Raw genomic sequence first — 17,138 nt, forward strand, 5'->3', positions numbered from 1 at the left:
AGCGTGGAGATCTGGGTTCAAGCCTCAGAGCCCGTGGAAAGTCACGTGTACTGATCCATTCTTGTAATCCCAGACCTGGGAAGACAGAGACAGGCCAGTGAGCCTAACCTAATCAATACCCCCAAGTACCAGTCAGAGACCTTGTTTCAAACAACAAGGGGGGAGGATGGCTCCCAGGAACAACACCTGAGGTTAATCTACATTCCCGACATCCGTATGCATTTACATGTTTACACACTCATACACCTATACACCCAAACACTGCTGTGGTTTCCCAAGGATTTCTAAAGACATGGCAGCAACAGCTGTGGTGTTGGCCTCTTGCAGAAGGGCCCACTGTGGCTCTTGACCCACTTTTTTCCAAGGGAAGGGCAATGACATGTACGTTTTTTGCACTTACATTTACATTGACATTTTAACTTGGCACACCTAAGTAGAGGGTGAAAGATTTCCTGCTAGCATTTCCTCCTGACCACCCTGCTGGGTCACCTCTGAGCTTAGTCTCATGTATCACCTTCTAAAAGTTATTGAGACACATATAGATTTAGACTCTATTTTAAGAAAACTAAAGAGACGCATTTAAATATATTTTATAAGAATCTAGTAGGTATTTTGTTACCTAGAGCCCATATATGCAATCCTGTTTCTGTCATAAATGGTCTATCTCTGTTGCAAATGGTTCCTGTTAAAAAAACTGAAAGCAGAGCTCACTGATGGAGGAGGGCTGATATAATTGATATAATGAAAAAGGTGGCAAACGCGACCAAGTTCAGACTCTCAAGCATATAGTTCCATTTTTCATCATTGAAAGTAAGAAGTAGCTTAAAGGGACTGGATCATAAAGAAACCTGATTCCTGACTCGTTAGTCTTTTCAAACCAACTGTGTTGTCCTGTATTTCCTAAAGTTGTAAAATGAGCCATAGCCCAGTGCTCAGGTTGAGATGGGATCAGACGTCATGGTTTTGGCAAGTCAGTTGACTGGGCCTAGAAAACGGGTTGGATAGAACTTCAGTTGGAGGAATAAGTGTGCTTCCTTCCTGAGGAAGGTCTTTTGTGGAATGCGCCTGGAATGAGGACATCAGGAGGTGCGGTGATGTTCAGTCAGGGGCTTGGCTGGGTTTGTGTATGGAATGGGAGGTGTGAGCTATTTTTGGAGGCTGTCATTTCCCTTTGAGGTTTTTCTGGCTCATCCTATCTGCAACAATTTTATGATCTGTCTATGTTGGCCTCGGCTGTCAACTTGATATAGCCCAGAGTTACCTGAAAAGAGAAATTTCAATAGGGGAACTGCGTGGATCGGCTTGACCCATGGCTCTGTCTGTGGAGGGCTGTCTTGCTTCCTGATTAATGCAAGGGGGTCCAGCATTGGGGCAGCACCACTCCTGAGGCGAGTGCTCCTGGCTATACAGGAAAGCTAACTAAGTACAAGCAGGGGCTGAGTGAGAGAGCAAGCTAGCAAGCAGCATTCCTTCACAGGCTCTGCTTAGAGTTCTTGCTTAAGTTTCTGCCCTGACTTCCCTTAATGATCGACCTTGACCTGGAAGTGGAAACTAAATAAACTTTCTAAGTTGCTCTTGGTCAGAGCATTATAGCAAGGTGACAAAACGAAGCTAAGGCATTATCGCCAGCTTCACATTTTTCTGAGATCTTATAGTTGAGGTCAGAAGCAAGGGGGATACTTTGAGATCAAGCTTGGAAAACTATGCTACACCCATACCCCCTCTCATTCTTATAGATAAGATGCAACCAACTATAATTCCTACTTACATTGACTTAACCTTGACATTCTTCTTCCCAAGGAATCAGATAAGGATGTAGCTCTCAGTAAGACCATCCTTACAACACCACGGCATATAGCAAACACTGGCAGCTTGCATAGACAACAAAGTGTGCTAGCAATACTGAGATCTGGGAAATAAACTCCAGTCAGCCTCAGATCCTTAGCCACCTTTCTGTGACATTCTGTCAAAGTGATGACATTTGGTTTTGTCCCCTTGCAATTCAAGTATTGAAGGAAGAGAGAAGCTGGAGGAGGGACTGGAAGAGAGGGAGGTAGATGTATCACATATGGATGGGTAAAGGAAAACAATGAAAGCAAACAAAATAAGATTTCATTTTCTTCTATACCTGTCAGTCTGTCTATCTACACCAGCACCCCTCCCCACCATGCTTGGGTTTGAACCCGGGGCCTCATGTATGCCAGGTGAGCACTCCACCGCTGAGTTATTCTCCCAGCTTCATTTTCATTTTTAAAGTGATATATACATTTAGTATGCTTAGTGGGCAGTATAATGGCATAAATTTATTAATTAAAGGCTAACTATGATAATATTATATGATTTTAATTACTTATCTCAATTGAGCAAACATTTAATGAATGTCTAACTATGTCTCAGGCATTATATTAGAGAGGTATGGGGGCATATATATGCATATATACAGGTATACACACAAATATTGTTTGGGAGGAATAATAGTTCAAGTATATTGCAGTTAGGATATGTAGCAGGGAACTGGAAGTAATAAAAGAAGGAATTTGATTTCTTGGTAAAGAGCTTTGATTTTGTCCAGTGGAATATGGCCACATTTTAATATCAGAGCATTTTAAATGACTGTTCATATGCCTATTATATGAAGCTGTAGGCAAGAAGAGCTTGACCTGGGAAGCCATGTTAATGTCATCATCATACGTCATGTTCTCTCGTTTTAGGAATGGCAGAAGGAGCCATGGACCTGATCTTGATCAATTCCCTACCTCTGGTGTCTGATGCCGAGACATCCCTCACCTGCATTGCCTCGGGATGGCACCCCCATGAGCCCATCACCATAGGAAGGGACTTCGAAGCCTTAATGAACCAGCACCAAGATCCACTGGAAGTTACTCAAGATGTGACCAGAGAATGGGCAAAAAAAGTTGTTTGGAAGAGAGAAAAGGCTAGTAAGATTAATGGTGCTTATTTCTGTGAGGGCCGCGTTCGAGGACAGGCAATAAGGATACGAACCATGAAGATGCGTCAACAAGGTAACATGCCTCTCAGTGATGGACAGGTTGTGTCCACGGGGGACACATGTATTTTACCAGCTGCTCTCTTTGAGGTTGCACTAACCGAGTGTAAAGAGTAAAGACACCGTGTTCCTCAGCATTGCTTAGCTCTTCTACCCACACATTAGAGATGAAAGGTATAACCCAGGTGACTGCCCTCCCTAGACCGGGACCAGTCAGGCCAATGCTATACATCATGTCTACTTCATAATTTGAAATGAAATATGTTATACATTCTAATTGTCTCATGATATTATGAGCATGTAATTATGTTGCTTGCAAATATGAAAATATCCCTGCCAAAATTATTGCCTACATATTTTCTTTATTTGATATCTTGTTTGGCCTATTGATCATTGCTCCTAAAAGCAACTAAATGTTTTAAAAAATAAATATGCTCTAAAAAACATTACAAAACGGTAGCTGGAGAGATGGTTCAGGACTTTAGAGCACTCAATTTTCTGGTAGTGGAGCTGGGTGTGGTTCCCAAGACCCATGTCACGAGGCTCCCAGTGCCTGAAACTCGAGCTCTAGAAAACAGATCCACTCTTCTGGCCTTTGAGGACACCTGCTCACGTGTGCACATACCCACATTCAGACACACGTACATACTCATACTCCAAATAAAGTAAGTCTCATGGCTGCGGAGGTAGCTCACAGGCTAAGAGCCCTTGTTTGCTCTCTCAGAGTACCTGGCTTCAGTTCCAAACATCCACCTCCTGTCTCACACCCTTCACAATACAGTTCCAGGGAATCTGATGCGCTTTTCTGACCTCCAAGGGAACCAGGCACCAGACACGTAGACAAACATGCAAACACTCATGTACATAAGTAATCTAAAAAATCTTAGAAATTAACAAATTAATTAAGAACAGACAAAATCACTGGGAACTATCTGTAACCAGATTAAGTTGGTTTCTTCTATTTTTATTTTTTGAACAATGATATTGTGTAACATAATCACAAATAGGTATACCGCTGTATACATTTATAGCTTGAAAAACTAGACTTGAAAAATATGTAGTGTTTGTTGGCTCTAGCTATATTGAACTGACCTTGGCTGAACTTGGCTCAGTTCAGTATGTCTATTGTCTGCAGCAGGCTAACCTAGGTATGTTCTCATGGGGATGGAAGAGGAAGAAAAGAACAAATGCAAACTTGAGACTTTTTGAACTTTAAGCCAGGACCTGCATGTTATTAGTTATGCCTCATTTTATTTGTCCCAGAGAAGTCAAATAGCTGAGCTTAGGGTTAGAGCAAGAATTGCTACAAACATACACAGCAAAGAGAAAGATTTTAAAGAATGGGGAACTGTGACCCTCTTTGTAAGCTACCATTTTGGGAAGGAGAACACACTTTACTTTTAGTGGTTGAGGACTCGGGCTCCATTTAGAAAGTATTAGAACATGGATGGAAAATTTTGAGAACCTCCTTTAACAAAAACAAAACAAAAAAAAACAATAAAATAAAATAAAACAAAACAAAACAAAAAAACCCACCACAACAACAAAAAACCCAAAAGACTCTGTGACTCTGCTCCTGTCTCTTTCTCCATGGGGTGGTATGATTCTGTCAAAATTGAAGTTTTAGTGCAATGGCATTTGGAATAGATGGTGTGCAACATTCTTGAGTGATGTGCTTGGAGGCCCCTGGACCTGGACAGGCAGTCAGATAGATGTCTGGTAGCTTTGATTTGTCTGATGAATTTGGTGCTGTGCTCTATGAAGAAAGCACAGATCTCATAATGTGGTAACCTTGCCTTGCTCTCAAGGAGTGATCTGGCCCCTCACCCCTCAGCTGCCTTCTCTGAATGGCTGACCTGACAAATAAAGACTTCCTTTTAAAGTTTTTGCTGCCTAAGCCTAGGGCTCAAGAGTTGCCATTTCATGAAAGGATGACAGGGTGAACACTTAACTCCTGAGCCACATTTCCACACCCCTCAGGGGTTTCATTTTAGAAGCTAAAGCTGATCTAGGTAAACTGAGTCCCTCTGCACATTTTGAGGTAAGAACCTGCAGGACTTTTATGTTTTTATTTCTATTATTTTTCTTTTACTCTGTGTGTGTGTGTGTGTGTGTGTGTGACCACAGCAAGGGTGTAAAGGTCAGAGGGCAACTTTGTGAAGTCTCTGGTCTTTTTCCACATTCATCTGGCATTCACGGATCAAACTCAGGTGGCCAGATTGAGAGCAAGCGCCTTCACCTGCTGTGCCACTTTGTTGGCTCTCACCGGGCTTTTTAGATCCTTAAAGGTATTGACAAACCACCTGTGGCCCTTTTCCCTTGGAGACTTTGACCAGAATTTTGCTGAGCAAGCCCTGAGATTTTGCATTTGTATCAATGGGCCCAGAGACAAGTGCCTATCTACCACTGACTGTACCCTGGGTAGTGAGAGTTTAGAATCAGCCCCTCTCTGACATCCACCTGAAATCATTTCTTTGAATTTGCAGTAAGTAAAATATTTGGAGGGGGCAAGCTCAATTAGAGGACAAAAGTGATAAATATCTGTATTCCTCACAAACAAAGGACTTTCCTAGAAAAACTATACTGTTCACATTGGGGTAAGTGGGAAAGGCACGGGGCAGACATTCCCAGGAATGCAGCTCTCCACTGAGGGAACAGAGGTTGAACAAAGGGATATGAGGTGTGCCAAAGCTATCATGGCCGACGGTCAGCTCTGTTATTTTTCACATGTCAGTTGCGTTTGATTTGTGTAAAGCGGTGTGTCGTTTTGCTGAGTCTCCGCATTCCTAGAGAAGATGATCTGAGATTTGTGCCCCATTTGTTTAGAGTATGGAGGGTCAACATTCCCTCGTGGGGTTGTCTCGAGGTCACCCTTAATGAATATAAATGATAATATGTAGAGAATACTAAACGGAGTGTTTGGACTTAAAACTATCACTAATGAGCTAACCAAACGAAGAGCCTGGGTCACAGAAGTAACGGGTATTTTAAATGAGGCAAGGCAGGTAGACGGTGAGCCACAGTAAGATGGGGTAGCTTTTATACTTTTACCCTCAAATCTGGATTCTTTCTCTACCATTCACCGGCTCTTCAGCTTGAACAAGCTAGCTGACTTCCGTTTGTCTCATTTGTCACTATCTGTGAAATGGGTATTGGACCCACACTACACAGTTATGTTCAACTTTGAGTAAGATTATGTATATGTACACACGCGCACGCGCGTGCGCACACACACACACACACACACACACATTGAAGCTCCATCCCAGAAGCACACTGATTTACACAGCTATGCTCTCAAACGCCTGTATAAAACAACACAATTCAACATAAGGTGCCCATGAACAATAGGAATGGGATTTTTATGATCCCAATTGCAGAGATTGCGTTCATGGCTCTACATAGCCTTTTGTATAGCAGCCTCAGTAGTAACAGTTCTTTCTTCAGCTCTGAGCACTGGCTTTGGAAGTACAAGGTCTCTACTTAAAGCCCCAGGCAGGAACCAGAACAAAGGAGGGAGGCATGAGAGTGGAAGGCAGCGGTGGTCTGAGCATGGGAGCCCTGGCTCAGGACAAGTTACTCTTAATTGAAATCATAGCTTTTCCTTATTTGAAAATTAAGGAAGATAAAGATTTTTTTTATTAGATTTTTTTGAAAATCAAATGAGGCACTCACAGGTTAATAACCCTATCTGGTTCACAGCAAAGGTTTAATCACTATCATAAGACACCAGAGTAGTAATTTAGTGGGATTTTTTTTGCGGGGGGGGGGGGGATGTGTTTTGCTTGCTTGTTTTGAGTCAATGTCCTCCTCTGTAGTCCTGGCTGGCTACAAACTCTTGGTAATCTTCCTACTTCAGCCTCCCAAATGCTGAGATTAGAAGTGAGAACCACCATACCCAGCTCTAGGGGGATTAGTTCTCCTACTCAGAATTGTAAAGTGTACACTCATTGTGGAAACACACACAAAAAGGTGACACATTTTCTCTAGGATTCGGACAGTAAGAGCATCTAACACTGGTGACTGGGTCTGCCTTTCCTGTTGGTCCTTCAGTGGAGGAAGGATGTTCTACAGAGAGTAATATGGATTGTGCTATCAGGAAGACTTTCAAAGCTACGTCGTTATGCTTCCACTACTATGTGCTCCAGAGTAAACCATCCTGGGAGGGCTAGGGTGATGGTGCAATCAGAAAAATGATGCGCTGCTTTCCTGTAACTACAAGGACCTGGATTGGATCCGTGGAACTCCTGTGGGAAGTACAAGTTTGCAATCCCAGAGCTGGGAACGCAGAGCCAGGTGGAACCCCGAGGATGGCTAGCCAGCTAACTTACCCTAGTGACAAAGCTTCAGGTGAACCAAAGACCATGTCTTAATAAAGAGAGCAGATGGAACTCCTAAGGAACAGTTCCAGAAGTTGTCTTCTGGCCTCCACATTAGCCCACACTTAGTCTGGTATTAGAACACACCATCATGAGAACTCACATGCCTGTCCAGGAACACAGCATGACAGGGACAAGCAGCAATCTATTCCTCCTTGCTGCTGAATCATACACCTGGAAAAGAAGTAGAAAGTTCGTTTGAGATGTGCCAAACACAGCTTAAATTGGCTTACACACCCCAACAATTCAACTTCTTCTTCTTTTTAATCAATGAAATCTGAAGCTATCAAGAGCAGTTTGCTCAAATCTCAGTGGAGATTTCATTTCGGGGTAGCGAGTTACAGATCAAAGTTTTACCAGTCTTAGGTCCAAAGATCTGTTCCAGAAGGAACCAGGAGAAGAGATGGAAGTCTTTCCTTTTTTACTTTTTTTTCACTTGAGAACTAACTTTACAGTAGAACATCAAACTGCCTAATCATGATGATAATACTGAGAGGAAGAGCCCCCTGTATCGAATTAACATAAATATGTTACGAATATTAAAAACAAAGCAAAACAAAAAACAGGAAAGAAGTTGAAATCAGATGCCCCCAATTCATTCTCCTCATTGAGACAGGGGCTTAGGTAACCCAGGCTGGCCTGCACCTTGGGATGTGTACAGCAGAGTATGCACCTTTGACCTTGGGCTCCACTTCCCGAGTATCGAGATTGCAAGCACACACTACCATGTCTGAGCTATGCAATGCTGGGGGTGGAACCCAGAACTTTGTGCATGCAAGGCAAGCAAGCACCCCACTGAAGAGGTCACAGCCTCAGCCCACATTCATTTTTTTTCCTACGATTATTTTTGAGTATGTCATATATTGGAGACTATTTCCAGGAGACATCCCTGCAGGACATTCCTCTGGCAACTTTACAAATGTTTCTATCTAAATTAATCTTTTTCAAATGCTAATGAGGGCTACTAAGACCCCATTAATATGTGGAGCTTTTCTTCTTGTACCCAGCTGCCTTCACTAGCTAGTGAGTGTTGGACCCATGAGGGTGAAATTCAGCCTGGCTGCAGCTCCCATCCAGTGGTATCTTTTGAGACAGATGTGGTCTTGCTCTCTGGAGCCTCGAGGGAGCAGCAGGGAACATATACTATAAGCAAGGCTGTGACAAGGAAAGCGTCACCGTGAGGTCCCCTAGCCTGAGGTCTAGGGGTGTGTAAGGCCCCTGCAGTTATCTAGCTACAGAATGGATGCATGGATGGAAGAGGAACAGGTGAGGTCTATGGGAATGAGAGAGGGGATAGCATCTATGTCTTAGACCAGAGCCATCAGAGTAGGGATGCGGCTGTGTGAATCATAAGGAACAGGTGAGGCCTATGGGAATGAGAGAGGGGATAGCATCTATGTCTTAGACCAGAGCCATCAGAGTAGGGATGCGGCCGTGTGAATCATAAGGAACAGGTGAGGCCTATGGGAATGAGAGAGGGATAGCATCTATGTCTTAGACCAGAGCCATCAGAGTAGGGATGCGGCCGTGTGAATCGTAAGCTGAGTAGGATGAGAGTGGTCCTGAGTCTGTATCTCTGAAGACCCAAACTGAGCTCAGCAGTGTGCATCCAGGAGAAACAACTTTGCTTGCCTCAAACTTGCCTCATTGGCCTTCTCTTCCTGCCCCAAAGTGAACAAATGAAGTGTGCTTGTAGTTTTCCCATCCAAGGGATATTATGCATGTCAACTTCTAGAACAGGGCTCGGCAATCACATTTATAAAATAAAGCAGTTGGCCTTCGTGTAACGGCGTAATCGAATGCAGACAGATTGTAAAAATATATATATGTCTATAGCTTTAATGTAGAAATAGACTTACAGAACCACCGTTCCTGCGGAGACCAGGAAAACAGAAGCGATGGCTGGGAGCATGCTCGCCAAATTTATAGGCAGACATTAGCCCGAGGCGAACACGCCCCCCAAGGGGCGGGACTTATCCCTACACCTTCAAAGTCTTATGAACACTGATATATAACCTGTGAGCTCCCTAATTTAAAAAAATCCTGCTTTCCTGGAATTGCTGTGTGACCTTAATCTAGTTACTTAAACTCTCTGTACCTCAGTCTTCTCATTTGTAAAATGGGGATAATGACAGTGCTTATATCATATGAATATTATGGAAAAGTAAACTCTTGTGTTTAGAACAGTATTTGGTCCACAACTCTATCAAATGGTGCTTGTTGTTATGATCCAGGCTTTGGTAAATGCACATTGAATATATGACAAGCACCCATGCCATAAGAAGCCTGAAGTCGAGCATGCAGCTTGACTCCATTGCTAGTACTTGGCAAAGAATGACCAGCTTAGAGACATTCCTGCCAATGGCAGCCACAGACCTTCAATGTGAAGGTGCCCCTAAGAAAACAGCCAGCTGAGAGACCGAGTCTGAAATAATAAAAAGCCACAGAGTAGAGGGAAAAAGCTACATTGGAGTCGAGCCTGCGGGGGAATCTGAGTTCCTTTCCGAATACAATGCCCAGGGAGAAGTCCCACGCTCAGCTAAACAATCTCCACACAAAGGGGAGAAAATATAAACAAACTGCAGGGAAAGTCACCAAGATGAAATGATCAGAAAAGTTCTCACAGGAGCCTCTCCCAGTCAGGAAAAGCTTTGTGTGTTAGGGTGGCCAAATTGTCAACATGAGAACGAGCGAGTGCTCTCAAGCCTGCCCTCCACACCTATGTCCTCTGTCCCTGCCTGCCCTCTCCGCACATGATCCATTTCAGTTCCTGCCACTCACACCCGTATTACAAATTCATCAGCGATGTCATCTCCTTATATTTGGCAAGGACACCGTGAGCGCCTTGAGGCTTGGCTTCTACTGCTTCAAATTCATGGAAGATTTTCTAGATGAGAATGCTGCAGAGGTGAAATGACTTGGTGACAGCCAGAGGCTGGATTCAGGCCCAAGGTCATCTGTTTCCAATGCTCATTCCTCCTTCTAATCTATACCTTGTTGCCTTCCCATTTGCCCTGGACATCAAATACATTGAAGACATTCACTTTCCTGGCCGTCCAGGGAAGACCTGGCAGGGAACTCTTCTTCCGTTAACAACCGCTGCATATAATCCCAAAGTAAGCAGATCACCAAAGTCTTCTCAGCCTGGTTCAGAGGCCTCTCCTCCCTCCCCAAGCTGTCTGAGCTAGCGGGTCTCTCAAGCTAGCCCCCATGCAAAAGACACAGGCAAAACAAGAATGAAAGATACTAGCCAGGTCATGAGGTCCTTAACAGAGCTCTGATTTCAATACTTGGTCCTGGGTTGAAATTCTATAGGAATTTTGTGATTTTGTCATCAAGGGTAGAATATTCTGCTGTTGATTTCTGATTTGGGTGTATTCTGACCAGAAAACTCTATTTATGGAGCTGTGCTTTGTAACATTCATATAATTGGGGCTAGGGTTCCACAAATATCTGAAGACCTTTAACAGTATTCTTCAAGCCTTCTGTATTTTTGCTTGGTAGTGTATGGGACTTGATGACTTGTCAGTTTCTTTCTTTTACTGTTAGTGTTTTGTTTCATGGGCTTCAAAAGACTAATGTTATTCCGTGGGAAAGCCATCTGAGTGAGATTTCCTGATGGCTCCTAATCACCATAAAAAGACTATCTTGATCTGTAAATATTTTTGGCATTAAAAATACTTTTCCAGTCTAAGTACTGCAAAATTGGTTTTTTTTTAGTTAGTTTAGTATATATTTTTTGATTGCTTTTGTCTCAAGATGATGTATCCATTTATAGTTTCATATATAGTGTATGAAAAGAGTGCCAGTTATGTGTATGTATTTTAATGCACTCTGGGATCCCTTATCTTTTTCAATGTATTTGGTATGTCTTTCTATTACTTTTTTTCTGTGTTTTTTTGTGTCATGATTTTCTGTCTTCACCTGTTCTCTGTTTCGTCTTCTGTTGACATCCATTATCTCTTTAAGAAGGTTGTATATGTTGTTTGTCTCCTCTTAGCGTGAATATTTCTATTTTACATTGATTTAACACTACCTAAAGATAATCCCTATCTTATCCCAAGGAATGTTGTTCTCTGCCGAGTAAGGCATATGTTAAAGGAATTCAGACACTTGCTTCTGAAGAACATTAGACAATTTCACATCTTCTCAGTAAGCTGAGCAACTGAGGCAATGTTGTATTCCAAGACTGACACAGAGGCAGGAGATTTCAGTAACTGGAGGCACGATAAGTCAAATAAAGAATCCTTCCTATTCCCGCATAGTGTCGGCCAGTTCCACAGCTGAGTCAGCTCATCCGTCAACTGAGGGGTAGAGGGTGAGACATTAGTGTCTCTCCTTGTCTTCCCTCTTCAGTGTTTCAACCTTTATGTCATAACCAAGTGAAGCCTCTCCTCATTCCCTCATTGCTTTGTTTTAGAGCAGCAACCACCCCATGTAAAAAGAGCAAAGGAAAGTGAGTAGGCAAATGTTACCGTCGTTTCCACATAGAGGACACTCATATCCCATTAGAACCCTTTTGTACTTTGAGTTAACATGGTAGTGACTGAGGGAAAGGATGAATAGTTAAAATAGTTAATAGTTATAGTTACTATCAGGATATAGTGTAATAGCAGATGTCAATCATAAAATTCCTACTTCCCCAGTAATTTTCATGGCAAAATTGTCATAAGTATATTGTGTGTATGTATTTGTATTTTATAAAGGAAATGGCCCTTCCTTTCATTCGATTCTTTAAAAAGGCTCATACAGTCTATTATCCACTCTTGTTCTTCATATCGGAAAAGCCAGGTAATGCATGCCGTGTGCTGGGTCTCATCCTCCGGACTTCGGTGTTTATTAGCTCCAGAGGAAAATGTAGGAACTCATTTTTGTGTGTATGTGTTTATTTACTCATTGTCTTCCTCTTTTCAAAGCTTCCTTTCTACCTGCCACCTTAACTATGACTGTGGACAGGGGAGACAACGTGAACATATCTTTCCGAAAGGTGTTAATTAAAGAAGAAGATGCAGTGATCTATAAAAATGGTGAGTCTGTTTCATTCCCTTCCATCCCCGTGGTACGAGACCCTGGGTAACCCCGAATCCATTAGACATTGTCATAGTGCAATTTCAATGGGAGTTGCCTAAAAAGCTGCTGTGATTCAACCTTGTCAAATTTTGTCTATGACAGAAGCCCTCTTAGACAGTGCGTTTGGTTCTTTAGTTGAGCAAATGGAGACAGGGATTCAAATGTCCATGTGCGTGCATGCATGGACAGGTAGGCTGTGGGTGCATACACTAAAAAAGCTGTGACAGAACAAGTGAAGTCTCAAATCCACCCAGGTAAGACGTGAGGCTGTCGCACTGAGCGGCTGTTTGATTGTAAAGACGAACAGGAATGTTTAAACACAGCTTGTTTTCCTCCACTTCTCTCCCTTGCCAGGCTCCTTCATCCATTCCGTGCCCCGGCATGAAGTACCTGAGATTTTAGAAGTGAACCTGCCTCATGCTCAACCCCAGGATGCTGGCGTGTACTCGGCCAGGTACATAGGAGGAAACCTGTTCACCTCGGCCTTCACCAGGCTGATAGTCCGGAGTAAGTGATGGAGAGGTTGCCGCTCTGTACTGGTGTAGCTGTTGGGATTTGTGGTTGTGAGTTGTGGAAGCTGACCGTTGCTACAGAAACAAAAGGGGGCATGGGGGGGCAGCATACCACGGACTCTGCGGAATTTGGCGCAGAGGCTAACAACCAAGTTGCGGAAAAGATAGACTCTAGCGAAGATGTGGGGTTCAGAGATAGTGGGGTTGGACTAAGCTTTTCATCTAGGAGTTTGCTGTTACCACAGCTCGGGTCTACATTCCTTTACCTCTGGGTTTTATATTCCCAATAGAAAGAATTAGCGTGGTCTAAATACATAGACGTCTACCAGCCTGAACCAGGGAGCCACAGGCAAGAGTAGAGGCATAAAACAGAAGTCAGGACAGTATTGCAGGACCATTCTCATTAGAATGGGCCGTTGCACTGAGGAGGATGGTCTCACTGCGTCCTATGATGTGACTGTTGAGCCATCTGGGCTCCTAGGCAAACGTTTCCTCCAAGTCCCATGGGTGTTAGATCATTTAACCCTCTAATGTGATCTTTATTTGCACATTTGAAAACTGCGAGAGTTAGAACTAGGGGACTTTCCTATTCACCGTGATATAGTCATCATCAAGGTAGAGGGGGGCCAGAAACAGTCATTTTTATGGAGAAATTGATTTATAGAAAGCAAGAGACTTGCTCTGAATTCCCCTCAGTCCTGCCAAGTGATCTGGGCTTTTAATCACTCAGGTCTTTGGGTCTAAGTCACTGTCATTTCTCTGGTGATGGAACTCTCTAATTCATAAAGATGATTTATTTTGCTTTGCCTTGTGTTCGTTCATGATTCATTCATTCAATAAAGTGCAATGATAACGGTATTGAAAAGCATTGTGTTGATTTTAAAGACAGAGTATAACACAATAAACCCCTATCCCTTGGGTAATTCCCAGTCAGAGCAGTTATGTAAATAATTAGATAAGTCAGCATTACAATATACTAGAAGAAATATGGAAAGTGTGGTTCACCTCATTTATGCCCCATGCCATGACACCTCAAGAGATATAAAGTATTTTGTAGTCGGGATAATTTGAATTTGACTCAAGAGAAACCTGCCTATGTTCCCCAAACTGGTTTCTTGTGCAGTGCTCATGTAAAGTCAATCTTTGAAGCCATAAGACAGGATGTTAGTAAACCTGCAGGATTCAGCTTTTGATGTCTAGCTTTTCCACTACTTCTTCTTGACCTCTCCCCCTGTTCCCTTTATTCCACTACGCAGGAGAGCTCAGATGGTAAAGGAGCAATTTGCATTCATGTATAAAGATAGTTCTTTTATGATAAAATGCTATCCACTTGAGGCCTCAGAATCTGGGACAAATGGGTGTGTTGCCTTGGACCAGACATTAGATTGGTGAATGTCTGCCTGAGAACGGGGAAATCAAAAGGGCTTCCTACTCTAAACTCTCACACGGACACACGATTTCTGGCACAAGTGAGTGGGTACCAACACCGAGAAAGTCTTCAGAAGATGTCACCTGGGACTCTTCTGACTCTGCCTTAAGAGAGTGTCAGATCCCACAGATACAGGTACAGCTGCAAGCTGAAAATCACAGGTCGCACCGTGCTCCTGACTGAATAGCTGTAAATCATGGTTTCTCTCGCTTCTCTCTGTTTTAGTGAATTGCTAGACCATCTCTCAGAACTCAGGGAAATAATTCGGGTTTATTATAGAGAACACTAAGGGGTTTCAGATTAGTGGCCACGGGGCAGAGATGCACAGGCCAAGGTGCAGGGATGGGAGAGGTAGCCCCTCCAGACACTCTGTAAGAACCTTCTAATCCAGAAACTCCCTCAGTTTTGCGCAAATCATTGGCCAAACTTCAGCCCTTGCTCTTCCTAGAGATTGCAGGTGGGACTAATGTCCCAACTCCCTAGTCATGCCTTGGTGTTTCTGGTGACCCTTGTCATAATGTTGGTTAAGGGCCCCTTCACCACCATAGTTAGCATACAAAAGATATTCATCACTTTGAAGGTTCTAGAAACAGGGTACCAGGAACTAAGTATAGGAACAAAATTTTTACTTCTTAATATACTACATTGTCATCTGTAAAAATGTTTTAAATCTTTGTGTGTGTGTGTGTGTGTGTGTTTCTTTTTTGGTAAGACGGTCTCCTGAGAGTCTCCTAGTTCAGACTCCCAAGTGCTAGGCTTACAGACCTAAGTCACCATGTCTCATTTTCAGCTTTTTGTAAATTGTCAAAACATGAGTAGAGATTAGAATTTGGAGTTTAGCTGGTCTTTTCTCACAAAGCAGAAGATCCCACTTTAATCTCCATACTGTTTTCTGGTTGGCATATATGTCATGTCTCTGTGCGCGCATATTTAATAAAGCTACTTGAGAAGTACTGCTAGTGTCTAGAAACACTCAAAGGAAGCTATAATCACCCATTTTAACAATAACCCACAAAGTGACTAGTTTGGTGTTTAGGAGGGAAGCTGGAGGCATTTTTTCCCCCATAACTACAAGGCATCTCGTCTGTGTGAACTCAAGCATAAAAACAGATTGGACTTTAACATTTTGTCTTAGGAATCCCGCTGATGGTATTTATAGATGTCAGCATAAATTTTCTCCTTGACAAAAGATTTCTTACAACATTGTTTTTTTTTCCTTTGCGTGCCATGAATACATGATTTCTGAAATAAAGAATCACAAAGCTTGAAATAAAAACTAAGTCACGTTAGTAGCTCTTAGTTTTTTCAACGTAAGAGATCACCCTGATATCCCCTAGAGTTAGTCTTTCCTCTGTCCTGGGATTGGGAATGAAGCTGGGCTAGAGCTCTAGGTAGACACTTGGCTGGGGAACACAGTCTCCTGCAGGAGGATCCTGTTCAACTTACATCATCTGCCATTCTGGTTAGCGTGTGTAAGCGCCTGCTGGCCCGGCTCTCACTATTTGTCTAGGTTCCTTTCTCCTATTGTACGCCAGGGAACCTAGCTGTTAGCGTTCAGCCATCTGTAATTTTATCTATTAAGTGGAAAGCTGTAAGAAATGGTGGGTGTTGATAGTCCTCCTGATTGTTTTAGAGAAAATACTGATAGCCAGGAGTTCTTGCCAAAGAGGTTTGGAGCTTACATCAGCTGCAGGCGTGTATCCAAGCTGTGAGACTAGTGCTTGGGGACAAGGATTCTACTTCCCTACATGAACTACTGAGCTATTGATGAAAACTGAAACTAGGTTTTCAACCACAGAGGGCTGTACCAGCGCTCCCAAGTTTTCTGTATATTTGAAGTTATTCTTGAGTCTAATCCACAATCTAAAATTACCAAGCATTGGAAGAAATCAGGGAAAATTAATCTAGGAGCAGTTTTACCCCCTTGAGTCGAGTTTGTCTGTCTTGGTGTTTTTTTTTTTTTTTCACTTGTTCCTTATATAGCGTCCCGCTGAAAGAGTGTATAGACCTGGCTATTTCTTTTTCTTGGCCTTAGCCCTCCTTCATCTGCTCCATGTAGAGTCAATGTGCGGGCATTCTGGGTATAACTTCCTGGCACAAGAGTTTTTCATTCCAGTGTTGTGAGTCTGAGGTTTGGATTCCTGCCAGGTTCCTTGGTGGTTGAGATGCCATTGATCTGTATTGGAAATGCTTCAGTCTTGAACCATCCCATGGACATGCCAAAGTTTCTTCCCTCACAGCGCCTCTGCCTGGAACACATCCTCTAGCCTCCTCTTCCTTGCCGTTTTTGTGGTCCTGCACACCCAATGCATATCCCACTCCCACAGAAAGTCTTCCTTTATGCCCCTTTCTATTAGCAAGGCAGGATTTGGTACTCCTTGTCTCTGCTTCTGTCGTTATTTACTGTTTAACTCTTTCTCCCATGTTATAGTATGAGCTTTCTGCATGTAGAGAGTGTATTTCCTCTCCGTTCCCCATTGCCCACAGAAATGACTGTCATGTGTTAGCTGTTGAGTAACAGTGTGCTCAGTGAACATGTTAACATCCCACCCCCATGTCTTTCTTAACCACAGGATGTGAAGCTCAGAAGTGGGGGCCCAACTGCAACCGCCCCTGTACTAAATGCATGAACAATGGTGTCTGCCATGAGGATACTGGGGAATGCATCTGCCCTCCTGGCTTTATGGGGAGGACGTGTGAGAAAGGTAAGGGAATGTACGTGGTGACTAAACCGTAGCTTG

The 17,138-nt window shown here is 43.0% G+C and overlaps 1 protein-coding gene across 2 annotated transcripts in view; it reads left to right on the plus strand.

The window, feature by feature from the left end:
• Tek (TEK receptor tyrosine kinase) overlaps positions 1–17,138 on the plus strand; it is a 100,855-nt gene that overhangs the window by 32,535 nt on the left and 51,182 nt on the right. For both annotated transcript variants that reach the window (XM_075945737.1, XM_075945738.1), the window contains exons 2-5: positions 2,712–3,023; positions 12,303–12,413; positions 12,811–12,963; positions 16,971–17,102. In XM_075945737.1, coding sequence (XP_075801852.1) covers positions 2,712–3,023; positions 12,303–12,413; positions 12,811–12,963; positions 16,971–17,102 — 708 coding nt within the window. The remainder of the gene's footprint in view (positions 1–2,711; positions 3,024–12,302; positions 12,414–12,810; positions 12,964–16,970; positions 17,103–17,138) is intronic.

This window comes from Microtus pennsylvanicus, chromosome 13 (assembly GCF_037038515.1).
Source record: "Microtus pennsylvanicus isolate mMicPen1 chromosome 13, mMicPen1.hap1, whole genome shotgun sequence".
Classification (NCBI taxonomy): Eukaryota; Metazoa; Chordata; class Mammalia; order Rodentia; family Cricetidae; genus Microtus; species Microtus pennsylvanicus.